Source organism: Malaclemys terrapin, chromosome 4, assembly GCF_027887155.1.
Source record: "Malaclemys terrapin pileata isolate rMalTer1 chromosome 4, rMalTer1.hap1, whole genome shotgun sequence".
Classification (NCBI taxonomy): Eukaryota; Metazoa; Chordata; order Testudines; family Emydidae; genus Malaclemys; species Malaclemys terrapin.
The window spans coordinates 99,951,466-99,965,381 of NC_071508.1; the positions used below are offsets into that span (position 1 = coordinate 99,951,466).

General features: G+C 41.5%; 1 protein-coding gene across 1 annotated transcript; it reads left to right on the forward strand.

The window, feature by feature from the left end:
* The first annotated feature begins 10,479 nt into the window (after positions 1-10,479).
* Positions 10,480-13,566, forward strand: GJD2 (gap junction protein delta 2). The gene is made up of 2 exons (XM_054027174.1): positions 10,480-10,993; positions 11,700-13,566. Exons 1-2 carry the CDS (start codon positions 10,923-10,925, stop codon positions 12,541-12,543), a joined length of 915 nt encoding a protein of 304 aa, XP_053883149.1. The 5' UTR covers positions 10,480-10,922; the 3' UTR covers positions 12,544-13,566.
* Positions 13,567-13,916: the final 350 nt, after the last annotated feature.

Consider the following 13,916-nt stretch of genomic DNA (forward strand, 5'->3'; position numbering starts at 1 on the left):
CTTCAGCATTTTAAGGGCCAGATCCCTGGGACCAGTTAAACTGCACTATGCATAAGACCTGGAAGCAGGAGGGAGAAGGTGGTTCTAAGCCACATTTCCATGCCTCTGATACTTGGTCTGATAAGAGACTAAGTGGGCATCAACAAAAGTGGTCCACCAGGGACTGTTGCACGACTCTGGAATCCCTGTCACCAGGGCATTCCAGTTCTGCCCTTGACAATGTCCCTGATCTACTCAGAACTACCCTTGAACTGGACAGGGTAGAGCCAGTACTGCCTTCTTCACAGTCTGATTTCCACTGGTTAGATTGGAAGAGAAGCTTTGTGTGAAATTTCCTAGGGTGGACGTGGCTTTAATGTAAGCAAGTTATGGAACAGCTGTTTATCAGGTACAGTGTGTTTTTTCTGTGAATCATCCACAGTTCAGTTACATTCCTCACAGGAAGGTAGTCACCAGTTTGTTACAGAGAAGTGCGAAAGGACTCACAACCAGCTACAAAGAGGAGTTTCTAAATCTAAATTTTAAAATAAGCACTCAGCTAAAAAATGAGGACAAATTTGCATAGGACATGTGTAAATCAATGCAGCCCTTGAGCAATTGTGACCTATGCGTGAAATTACGTGGGCTTCTCTGCTATCGAGAAAAATTAAGTGTAACTTCCGATACCATGGCAACATCATGCATAATGCTGCTTTTCTTAAAGAAAAACACTCAGAAATATATCCTGAACATTTCTGTGTGCTTTTCATTAGGAAATAAGTGCTCCAATGAACTGATGTGTAGTACTCTTAAATCTTTCTCTCTTGCCTCTTTCTCTCCATCTCAAATATTCTTTCAAGAAATATCTGTGACTTCTATTAGATTTTGGCAGAAGTGGATTAGCTTCAGGGTATTTCATAAAGTAAAGATTATCACAAAATCCAGACATGGACACTTCAGTCCTTGTTGGATAGAGAGAGTGGAGTATCATAACTGATTTCCATTAGTTAATTATTAAGAGTATTTCCTAAGTCTCAACAATACACTCATAAATATCTTAACTTTGCTTTAGGGCCTGTATACATCTGAATAAAATTGACATTTTGGCTTTTAGAACAGTGTAGTTACTAGTGGAATAAAAGCTTGGGGCTCCCCACTGCCATCCTGGGAATTCTCTATTAAAAAATTCTCACTGTTGGTACAACAAGATGATCTAAGGGATGAGCATTGGGATGTGAAAGTTTTCAGCTCTTGGGGCCTGACTCTCAACCCACTGAGTTCAATGGTCTTTAGATCCAGCCCTAGGACACTTGGTTGAATGTGAGAAGTTGATATGGAATGAAAGTAGTTAACATCAGTGGACAGCATGAATTAAATCAGCTGTCTTTGTTCAGTTTCATTCATATCACACAAATAGTGTGTGCCCATCACCACAAAAATCACTCTCAGCACAAACAGCCTGCCTTGTTAATGGTCTGAATAGAAAGGATGAGAAGTAAGCAATGGAACAAGTTAAGCTACCTTCTAAGGCCCTAGCTGTGATCCCACCAGGTCAGGGATAAGGCATGTGTGTGTAGGATTGTACTGCTTCTACCTATGCTGTACCTTTTCTGTGGATTAAAAGAGACTTCATTCTTCACAGATGTCACTCTGGCATCTTTCATGAACCTTAAATTCACTTTAAGAATGAGGGGGAAAATTCCTTAAACTGGGCAGTATATCAAGACAATGGGACAAACTCTTCTTTTATGTAGGTGCCAGGTCAATAGTCTACTGAAGTCAATAAAAAGACTCCTATTGATTTCAATGAACTTTGGAATAGGCTCTAAATTTGGAGTAACTTCCTTAATATTTACACCAGTGTAACAGGGTGCAGAATGTATCCCTGTACCTTTAAAATATCTCCATTCCCAATATGAGCCACTGTCTGACCATGGGTACATGTGTAGTTTAAACTGACTGGCTGTTTTTAAACTGAATTGTTTATGAATTTTTTTACCTTTAATGAAGGGTAGGGCCTGATCTCCCCGTGCCGTGGGAAGACCTGAGGGAGGGCTAAAGAGGAAGAAATCTGTGCTGTTCTCTTTGCTAAGTTTCCTCCCAAGTTGTTTCACTGGGAACGCAAGGGAAGGCTTTTCCCCTCCAGCTTCCAGGGGAACAGGCCAGGGCTCTGGCTCCCAGAGAATCCATGGCAGGTTAGGACTATCTTCACTGCTCTGTATCTCTGTCACCCGCCCCAGACTTTGGTGGCATGACTCCAATGGTGTCTCCCTATCAGGGATTCTCTAGCCAGAGGCTGGGTTCAGAACGCACCTAACAGGCAGTCCTCACTGGACAGGCTGGGGTTCATGCAAAATTCACACACAGCCCTAGGGTAGGGAATGATGCACCTGCACAATACCCCTGCTCTGCCCACATCCCAGCTACTCCTCTCCTGGCTTGCCATCTTCCTGCCTCTTTCCCCCTGCAAGGATCCACAGATCCACTGAGAGCCTTCAGTAGGGCTGATAGAAGGCTGACCCCTTCACCCCCCTTCCTCACGTGTGTCTGTGTGTAAGAGTTCTGTATGGAGCATTCCTGCTGCATGCAGACCTGGGGAGGGATGACTGGGGGCGTGGTAACTAAATGAAGAAAAATAAAAATTATAGCATTTCTTTTGCCCTTCTATCCTAACTAGAGTCCCACCCCATAAATTCCTACAGAATTTAATAGCAGTTAAACCATTAGGATTCTATATATCCTATAGAATGTAATAATATCCATCCTATATACTTTTTTCCAACCTCCCCGTAGAATTCTATAGTAGGGATGGCATTCTATATTAAATATTAGGGCATGTTTCAAAAAACAATAGCTATTACGTTTTGTAGGATGATTCCATAATGTAAACACATGCTCATTAGGATTACATGTATATGAAATAAATTACTTTTCTCCCCTACACTTTCTAGCTGCAGAATTCCTGAACAACAGAAAGATTTAAAAAGTAAAAACAGGATTCCTTACTGAGCTCCTGATTTTCACTCCCATTCACAAAAGTAGTTTACTTTCAAATCAATCACTGCACTACCCTAGTTATTTCAATGGACAGCTTCAATGGACTGCTTTAATGTAATGTGAATTCTCTACTGAGACTGGTGAGATGAGAGGGGAGATAAAAGGGGGGCACCAGGAATACTGAAGACATATGGTGGTGTAACAATCAAAACAAAGGAAATTAATTCTGCCATATATCACGGCGCTGAATCGAAAGCAGCTGGGAGCATATAGGGATTCAGCATTTGAATGGAGACGAAAGAAGACAAGGCAAAGCAAAGCACTAGGTCCAAAAGAAATGTTTCATGTGACTGAATTTATATTGAAATATTGCAGAATGGCTTCTCACAAACAATTGTACTTTTTTCCTACTGGTGCAAGAAGCCCAGGAGGGAAGTCAAAAGCTACACAGAGCTTAAGAACACAGGGCTGAGTGTTCTCATCATTTGGCCTTATCTGCTCCTATCGTGGGTGTTCTGTAGCATTCATTAATTTTATCTGCCTAGTATTTTGCCATTGGAGATTTTAAAAAGCACAGCTGTAGATTAGATTCTCAGAGAGATTTGAAATCCTAGTCTCACTGAAGTCAATGAGAATTATGCCAATGACTTCTCTGGAGCCCGGATTTCACCCCCTGTTTTTTTTTTTTTTTTTTAAAGTCAAGTCCATTTTGATTACTAATCATAACTTCTTTGATTCACAAGAAAAAGGAAAATAGGAATATATGATTTGCCATATTGGGTCAGACCAATGACCCAATCAAGTCTCAAGTCTGGTATCCTGGCTCTGGCCCTGGCCCTGGACAAGCCTTAAGCATCAGAGGAAGGAGACTTCCTCACCCATAATGCATCTAGTCAGTGCTGCATTTGTTTGTGTGTGTTTCTTTAAGACAACAGTCTCTATGGAGTGAGTCAATTTTTCCTCAATGAAAACTTGCTTTCAATTCATGTTGAATTTGTCATTACCGTAGTAGGTACACATTACTTGGCATCTTTAGAACATAAGGTGTAGTTATTATTTAACATATTAATTTGTATATAGTCCTTTATATTATTCCATGTCCAAAACATTTCTGAAAGGTTTTCTTACTTTAATGAATAAGGAATCTTAGTGTGGGCCGTAATTAGAACCCTAGTTAGATTTGCTCATAAGACAAATACAATTTACTCCTGTGGGTCCAGATAATAAAAACAGACACAAATCCATTGCAGTCAATGGCTCTGTGCCAATTTCCTCCATCTGAGGATTTAGCCCATGGACTTCTGACCAATTTCAAAATTTAAGGTGAGAAAGTTTAGCTTGCTTCAAGATTTGGGGAAATGATTCATCACCCTTTTATTTGATGAATTGTGCCTCTTTCTAACTGCAAATTGTCTGCAAACAGATCACAGTTCACTCTCATTAGATGAAGTGCCCAGATATTACAGTAATTGAAGCCACATACCATAGATGTATCTGTAATTGAAAATTATTTGCCAGATAATTTCTGATAATAATTCTGAATTGTTCATGAGACGTTCATTGTTAGCACTTGCTATTAAGATTTGAGCTATTTTGACTGTGTACACAGGGCACGGAATATTCTTTAACTAAAAGAGTGTAACTCAGATTCAGGGTTCCAGTAAAAACACTCACATTTAGTTATTTGAAATACACTTTCCAGGAATATTCACTTAAAATCCGCACCTTCCATTAAGTATTCCTGCTACTAAACTCATTTTCTGGAATATTTATTTGAGGTGTTAAAACTGGAAAACTAAATTCCTTAAAAATGTAAATGAATATTTACGTAAACTTCTTTGCATTCTTCACCCAGTGCTCTACTTGTTTCTTTCACCAAATTACACTTGATGTCTGGCAATTTTCAGCTCCGGATGCACACCCCTAACTCATGGTGGCATGTTGACATAGCCCAAGGTTTATGGGGTACTGTTGGTGATAGTATCTGTCTGTCTAGGCATGTATACGGCCTTCACCACTGGGGTATGTTAGCACCTTATAGATTTCATGTGATTAACTCTGACAGGTGAAAAAATACCAGGTATATACCATTCACATCTCAAAAACTACCACCACAGTTGGCAGTGCTTGGCACTCTTGAGACCAGTGACTCACAAGGTATGGAGAAGGAACTGCCTTCTTATTGAGGGCGAAGTGGCAAGGTAATGTAGAAAAGCTTACATTGCCATTGACTATACTCTGCCTGTACTTTGGATAGAGGTCACCATCAGTCCTTGAAGTTCTCCTTTTGGGAAGTCTGTCACTTTAAAAATACAGGGGTGGGAGAAGAGGTGCACCCAGTGTGATTTTGAAGATAAGCCTCTTGGCTTTTAAAGGGACTTAGACTGAATGAAGACACAAAAGAGCTTTTTTCTTAATATTCACATGTAATGCTGATTGCTGTTAGGAATAAGTGCATACGATGAGGGGAGAATCTACACCCAAATGTTCATTTCATGAGAGAAAAAATGTAGATGGAAGCAGATGACCTAGATGATTTTATGAATAAAAGATATAATCTGATGCAATAATTTCATTAATACACACATGGCACCAAATGAAAAAAACAGCAGAGCAGATGGCTAGGAGAGGTCTTAGATGGGCGTTTTCAGTTTAGCAGCTAACTACTTAGCCTTTGTGGATTATACCAAATACTAGCAGAAAAGAAGTTCTTGTAAAAACAATCTTTCAAAGAAAGTTCTACTGTTTCATAAAAGTAATACCAAAAAAAATCTCATCAGCTAGTCCAGTTATGAAGTCCAATTACAAAGCATAATGAAGGCAACAAACAGGTATGTTTGATAAGGTTTTCTCTTTTCCACACTCTAGTTAAAGGTCTCTCGCTGCATATAGTTAAGCTTCAGAGACCCCAGAGATATGCATTAACAGTAGCAATGAAAATCATGATTTCATGTAAAAGTCACCATGGCTTCTTTGAATCTTAGTGAAGCATTCATTTATTTGCTGTAATATCACATTGCTGCTGCAAATAAATTAAATAAAAATAAAAATAGTCCATAGGACAGTATTTTTTTTTTAAATAAATATTTCAAGATTTATTGGCCTAGGCTCACTGGTGTGTCCAGTTGCCATTGGACAGAGTAGCGGGGCAGGATGACTTGTACAAGTAGCTGGTTGCAGCACCTGAACTCAGGAGCGCCACCAGCTTTGGGCGGCAGAAGGTCCCACCCCGAAATGCCGCCCCCCCACAGAGGCGGCGGAAGGTCCCGCCACCAAAATACCGCTGCGGTTGCCGCCCCCCAAATCGCAGCACCCTAGGCGACCGCGTAGGTCACCTAATGGGTTGTGCTGGCCATGCCTGAACTCTGGGGCTTTCCCCAGCATAGATTATAGCAGTTTGGGATATGCTCTAATGTATGGCCCCAAGAAGTCAGCTGTCTGCTGGAAATGCCCAGAAGACACTGCTCTCCATTCATGCCATCTTTCCTAGCCCACCCAGGCATGTTACCTACATTGAGAGCTGCAGGGAATGTGGTGCAAGAGGTGTGGTGTAGGTGCCACCATCTCCCAATGTGGTCATTCTTTTTCAGGAGGAATCCCCAGCTGGAGAATGCTGGCTGCTTCCTGGACCCTTTGCAGTACCAGTACAGTGCAAAGCGGCTGGATTTCTCTGAGAGAGAATTTGGCCTGTAGCTTCTTAGAGACAGATTAACCTCAGTTTGGCATCTAAACTGAGGAAACATACAATCTCCCTCTCCAAACCTAATCCAAAATCCATCCAATCTATATTCTTATTATTTATTTTAACATTCATATTGTAGGAGCATGAGCTCCAAACATAGGCAGGCTTTGACTTACTGTTATTTTTGTAGGGGTTGCTTGAGCCACCATTGGAAACAGAGTAGAGTTTGTACTGAATTTTGCTTTCTTCTATAAAAAACATATAACTGTTCCTAAGGAAGTATGTTGCTTTTATACTCTTTGTATACAGTTAACAAAATATTACACAGGGCACATCTGATCCTATTGGAAACCAATATTGTTGCTTCATTAAGAAACTGTTTTTGTAAGCCATGGGATAAAGCTTTGTTAATCCTAGCTGCTTGTGAATGAAATGTAGGATGATTTACTAACAGGAATGCCACAGCCAGCATAACATATATCCCTAGTATTCTGGGCAGTCTGCGAGGCTGCAGATCCTGGCTCCACAACAGGCTGATGTATTCAGTGGATTGGTATAAAACCTAAGACAAAGACTGTAGAAACTGTGGAATTTTCCCCTGCTTGCAACTTTTCCTCCTCAACATTGGTCTCTAGCTATCATTATTAATTTAACTAATTACTTTGTGAAACAAATGAGTTATCAAATAAGTCTATATTTGGATATTTCTGATATGTATGTGGTCAATTGTGGGAATGTAAAAAATTGCTTTTATCATACACCTTTCACTGTTGCATCTACGCTCTGCTCACTCCACCATTTATTATTTTTATTTGTATTGTGGTAGTGCCTAAAAGCTACAACTGGGGTCCGGGCTTCAGAGCGCTAGGTGGTATATGAATACAAACACCCTCAGACATACCAAGCTACTGTGAACTTCAAACAGCTTACGCTTAGGTTTTCATGGCATTATTTAAAAAAAAAAAAAAAAAAATTCTGTCTTTCCAACAAGTGTGGAATTACTTTTCCTAAATTAGCCTGGTCTAGGGTGCCAGGTGGACAATATTCATTCTCAGGGCTAAGGTCCAATGTCTTGAAAGTGAAAATGGAGTTTGTATAGCATTGGAAAAGGGACATTCCCTGCTTTATAATAGGACACAGCACCTGCCACAGTAGGCCCCAAGTTATTGGACCTTTATCATTATTGATATTAAATGCTATTTCAGATAACTTTTAGAGGTTTATAGCATTTATTAATTAGACATTTTTCTCCTTCCAAGGCACATACAATTGGACATACTGCATTAAGTAAAGCTAATTAAGACAGCAAGCAATATGTTGACCATTCATTTGAATTCAAAATGGCTGATCAATTTGATCATGTTGTGCTCTCTTTTTATTTACTGTTGGTGCCCATTCATGCAAATAGGTTTTTGTCCACATGAAAGTTTGGAGAATAGCTGTTCTTTATATGAATACCCATATTTGCCTTTGCACAAGTATTTCCCTTCTTTCTTTGACAATCTGGACCATGGACTGACTTTCGCTCTGCTGTTTGGTCTAGCTATACAGGATTACCGATCACTGGCATTCTATATTTATTTATTTATTTATTTATTATCTTCACACATTGGAATTTCCTCTGTGGATGTGGACTGGCTTCTCTGCTTTCTTTCATATATCTTCAGTTTCATCTCCAGGCAGACACCGCTGGGCCCTTATGAGGCAGTTAGCTATTGGTGTAGTTAATTAACTAGTTGTTAGGCTTGTTTTAAAAGGCAAAGCCAGAGTTGATTTTTCTATAGCTCTGTTGCTGTATCTAATAGCACCTCTTCATAAATATGTTTAGAAGTTACACAGTACTTCATGTACGGCATGCATCCGACGAAGTGGGTATTCACCTACGAAGGCTCATGCTCCAATACGTCTGTTAGTCTATAAGGTGCCACTGGACTCTTTGCTGCTTTTACAGATCCAGACTAACACGGCTACCCCTTTGATACTTGACAGTACTTCAAGTGAAGGTAGTGCAAGGTGTGGGCATCAGTCTGTAGAAAACATACAGCTGTAGGGAAGAAAAGCCCATGATTCATCATTAGGCCTACCAATTCCAAACAGCAGAGCAAAACCCAGTTGGTCCAGATTATGGAATGCTTCATCACAGAAATCCAATGTTCAGCTAGAGGAAATCTATCTATTTCTGGGCAAACAAGGGTATTCACTATTCCTCATTTTTTATTGTTCTTCTAGTTTTAAAAAAACTTTTGCTTGTCCACTCAGGGAACAGAAACAATATCGTGACCTAGGTGATCATTTGCACACCTAAATAACAGACTGTAAATCTTCAGCTATTCATAGTTTGCTAACTACTTTTGGATTTCATCCCAATTAATCATCAAATATTTAAAGTAATTTTTACAGAAATAAGAAATGGTTCCTAAAAACAAAGGACCCAATATTTCCAGTGAATAGTGTGACTTGCTCTATGACTAATGCAGTATGGCTTTTATTGGTGTAGATAGTTGATCAATAGTACCATAAAACTGTCTGAAATACTTCTTAACTAGCTTTTCTGTGAAATTTGTGGGTTAAAAATAATTCAAAACAGGGTGGGGTAGTGTCAAGGTTTACTTAGCAGGTAGGGGAAAATAATAAACACGATTGGATTCATCACTTGAGTGTAAGGCAGTCAAAGCAAACTCTTGCTAATGAAATCTTTGTACAATAGCCTCTTGTGTAGTATCTCTGGTTCTGAGTGCATACACAAAATTTAAAATGTAAATAGTTAACAAGATAAAATATTCTATGGTAATTTATATGGATTAATTCTAGTATAAGCATTTGTCTGGGAAAAGATACATAACTTACATGATTTGCATATAGTTTGGTGTCACCACTGATAAATATGTATATGCAGACTCACGCACCCACAACCTTAATTTTGGAAAATGTTGGATATGTAAATTTCAGTTCTTGCTGTCCATGAATATTTATATAAATGATGTAAAACCAGTGAGAACTAAAACCTACATATTAATTCCAGTATCTTCCAAGATTGAGCGATAAGAATATATAAAACTATAGCTATATAACGCTGCCATTGTGTAAGATACAGAAAATATTTCCAAACTTTGAGACCATACCAAATCGTTCCAATTCCTAAAGTACATTTCTACCTGGAAGCCAGAATTATCCCCCCCCCACCCCCTTGAATTGTTTCATAGATCAGAAAACAAAATTTAAAATTAGTACCCAGAATAGACACTATTTTCTGGTCTAAACTGACTGTTTGAAAAGTGAATATGCCTTCTTTGGGGATGACCTAACACAATTTCCTTGTGGCTACATCACTCATTAGCTCCGCTGTCAACTCTGACTGGTGGAATGGCAATGAATATTCACTGCCCGTACTTGGGGTATTTCCTCTGCATACAGGCACAGCACATGCGAACACACATCTATTAAATCACTGGCGTGTGAGCGGAGACGGGCACACAGAGGGAAATGGATACAACAAAGCTGCAGGTTACATTTATTAAAATAGGCTCGGCAGACCAGAGAGGAAATGTGCTGGAAATGGGAAGGAGTAAGGGGAAATCACAGGGGAGGGGAGAACTCCCCGCGAGGGAAGCTTTCCACTGGAGGGGGGGGGGGGGAAGAAGGGGGAGGGGAGATATCTTGGTGGCATCTAATTGCGTGCTCTGCTTCAAAGGGCGAATTAACTCCAGTCCATTACCTGTGTGCTTAGTGGAGCCGTTTTAATCCCTGTGTGATTGGGTAAGACCCCTGTTCTGCCTGCCCCCGGCATTTCGGGCTGCTTAGGGCTAGCTGCCCGCGGCGGGCTTCCCCCGGGAGCCCAGATCATCAAGAATCCTTGGGTCGCAAAATTAATCTCTCGCCAGCGCCATGTAGTTCTTTTTAGTGCCATTGATTTCTTTCTTTTGCCCACCCGGAGAAAATCCTAGCGCCGCTGCTGGCTGCTCTCCCCCGACCGGGCTGTGACGCAAGCAGAGACTACTTAAAGGCCGATTAGAGGCGGCAAGACATTACAGCCACCCTCCCTCCCTGCCCATGCACAGCCCAGGCACCGGGGGTCCAGGCCGAGCCCAGCCGCGGGACGTGCCCGGCGAGGCGGAAGGGCTGCGGGGCTGTGCTCGGGCAGCCCGGGCCATCCAGCCCCCCCGCGGGCCAAGCCGCCTTCCCAGAGGTTGCTTTGCTCCGCTGGGCTGGGCTAAAAGCCGAAAGCGGCAGCGCGGCCAAAGTCTTTGTCTCCGGATGAACAGCGATGGGGGAATGGACCATCCTAGAGAGACTCCTGGAAGCTGCCGTGCAGCAGCACTCGACTATGATAGGGAGGTAAGAACAAAGGGGCTCTGCCTCGGATCCACGGGCAGGCAAGGGGACCTAGCTTAAGCCTCTCCTGGAAGTGCTGGCGGAGAGCAGTTGCCATGTGCCCGTGCCGGTGCAATGTCCTAACCAGGCGTGTGTCATGGGTTAAAAATGCTCCAAACTAGAGCAAACTTCAGCCATCAAGTGTCTCCCGCTCCTCTAGCTCCCTGTGGAGCAAATCAAGAAGTTGTCCCCGCATAGGACTCTTCTGGGAAATAAAGTGCCGTCGCGAGATCGACCCCCCTCCACACACACATCAATTTCTCTAAAGCCGTTTGAACGCCTCTCCCCTTTGTGTTGGTTTCGGGCGATGTTCACAACATTCTAAATTGTGAGCGTGAAGCTTTTTTAAAAGCCAGGTTAAATTGGGGTCTTGAGGATTACAGTGAGTGTGCGTGCGTGTATGTATTAATTGCTCTTTAATATCATGTAGCCTGACTCACACAGGACAAGATTCGTGCTTGCACTGTCCTTAACTAAACAAAAACCAGGGCCAACGTTTCTTTGCCACTTGCATTGTGATCTCTGTTTATGTGCATGATCAGCACCGGACAGCTCCCCGCAGCCCCGGCGGTTAGATCCAGCCATGCTGCTGCTTGCTGTGTTTTCGGGCGTTTCGCTCTCACTTTAGGTGTGCAGGGTCAGCGTGCACTGACGAACTTTTCTGTTGTAGGATCCTGCTGACCGTGGTGGTGATCTTCAGGATACTCATTGTGGCCATTGTAGGAGAAACGGTTTACGATGATGAACAAACTATGTTTGTGTGCAACACGCTGCAGCCAGGCTGCAACCAGGCTTGTTACGACCAGGCATTCCCTATCTCTCATATCAGGTACTGGGTGTTCCAGATCATCATGGTATGCACTCCCAGCCTCTGCTTTATAACGTACTCTGTTCACCAGTCTGCTAAGCAGAGGGAGAGGAGGTACTCCACCGTCTTCCTCGCCTTGGACAGAGATCAGGACTCAATGAAACGTGAGGACAGTAAGAAGATCAAGAATACCATTGTCAATGGAGTGCTGCAGAACACCGAGAACTCCACCAAGGAAGCAGAGCCAGACTGCTTGGAGGTGAAGGAAATCCCCAACCCAGCCATCAGAACTACAAAGTCGAAGATGAGGCGGCAAGAAGGCATCTCCAGATTTTACATCATCCAGGTGGTTTTTCGAAATGCCCTAGAGATTGGGTTCTTAGTGGGACAATATTTCCTGTATGGATTCAATGTCCCTTCCATGTATGAATGTGATAGATACCCCTGCATTAAGGAAGTGGAGTGCTATGTGTCTAGACCCACTGAGAAGACTGTCTTCTTGGTATTCATGTTTGCAGTGAGTGGGATTTGTGTGGTGCTCAATTTGGCAGAACTGAACCACTTGGGCTGGAGAAAGATTAAAATGGCAGTGAGAGGAGTACAAGCAAAAAGGAAATCCATATATGAAATCAGAAACAAGGACCTGCCAAGAATGAGTGTGCCTAACTTTGGCAGGACTCAGTCAAGTGACTCAGCTTATGTGTGAGGCTGTTACAGAACTGAAACACTGTGCCAGGTGGAACTGACCCAGACAACATTAGGGAAAGGTACATTGCTTAGGCAAGCATTTTATCAAACCACCAAGAAAGCCACTAAGGTATTGGAACTGCATTTACTGAACTAGATACAAAATGCAGTGCTAAGTAAAAAACTGAAGGAAAAGCTGTAAAACCATGCTTGATCTGGCCTTTCAGTACAGTTACTGTTTTCTAATTATCCAATATTATCTTCTGACTGGAGCAGCTTTTTGGTCATTATTAGGATGAGATTATAGGCGGGACTGTCTGACTAATTGTTGTAATTGCATGTAGAATGATCATAGCTAAAAAATTGAAAGGATGCTGTGTTCTGGGGTGTGTACAGGGGAATTCTGTAATATACAACTGCAAGCACATTTTAAAAGAAGGTTAATTGCACTGTTAGGCACTTGACCATAAGCTCAACCAGGAGGTCTGTGCACTTTCATCATCAAGGATGTCTGATGTTATTTTGTCTGTTGGAGTCACAGAGCTTATTGCTGGTGTATATTATTAGCTATTTTCTAACATCGTTTTGTACAACAATTACACAAAACAATCATGCTGAATATAATTTTGCCATTTTTGTTTGCCTGTCTGTTCACACCAGAGACCTTAATCATCTTATGCTAGTTGGGATCTACCAAATTTGTCATTATGTTTTAAAAACAAATTACCCTGATGTGCATAAATCAGATAGAACTAATTAATGTTCAGCCAAGTTACCTATGATCATCTGACAAATATACCAAAGGAACGGAGTTTGTTGCTTTTAACTGTGAATATGTCACCTTCTCTCTGCTCTTATTCATATAAGTGCCATACTTGAAACATCTTACTCTGTACTTAGTCAAAGGGTTGTCCAGGGGTACCAACTGGAGTAATGTGGTTTTATACTCTCCTTTATTTATTTTATGCTATTTGTTTAGTCATGGCAATGGTGTAAAAAGCAGCTGGTAATTCTATTGATAAATAAAGTACTTGCCTTTTTTTGTAAACCGGAGAACATTGCTCTTCTTTTTTTATCATATCAATTTCTAGGAACACATGAGGTAAAAAATATAAACTTCACTGGAATTATTTTTCAGGTGCTCAAAGCTTCTCATTCATGGTTTTAACACTAACTGATACAAAGATGGGAAATTGAAGCTGTCAGGTATGGCTGAATTGCTCATTAAGCTAGCTGTCTGCTTTTAAAGCCAGGTCCAAAGCCCACTGAAGTCAGTGGGATTCTTTCCATTGACATCAGTGGGCACTGGGTCAGATCCTTAGCCGGTTGCCAAGGCCACTCTGTGAATTGTCCTATTTGGTCTACTGGCCTATGTCTAAAACAATTGCATGT

Excerpts from the sequence above, each read along its gene's own strand:
- GJD2 (XM_054027174.1), top strand. The coding sequence starts at position 10,923 with ATGGGGGAATGGACCATCCTAGAGAGACTCCTGGAAGCTGCCGTGCAG. Across the intron at positions 10,994-11,699 it reads CACTCGACTATGATAGGGAG|GATCCTGCTGACCGTGGTGG; the intron begins GTAAGAACAAAG and ends TTTCTGTTGTAG.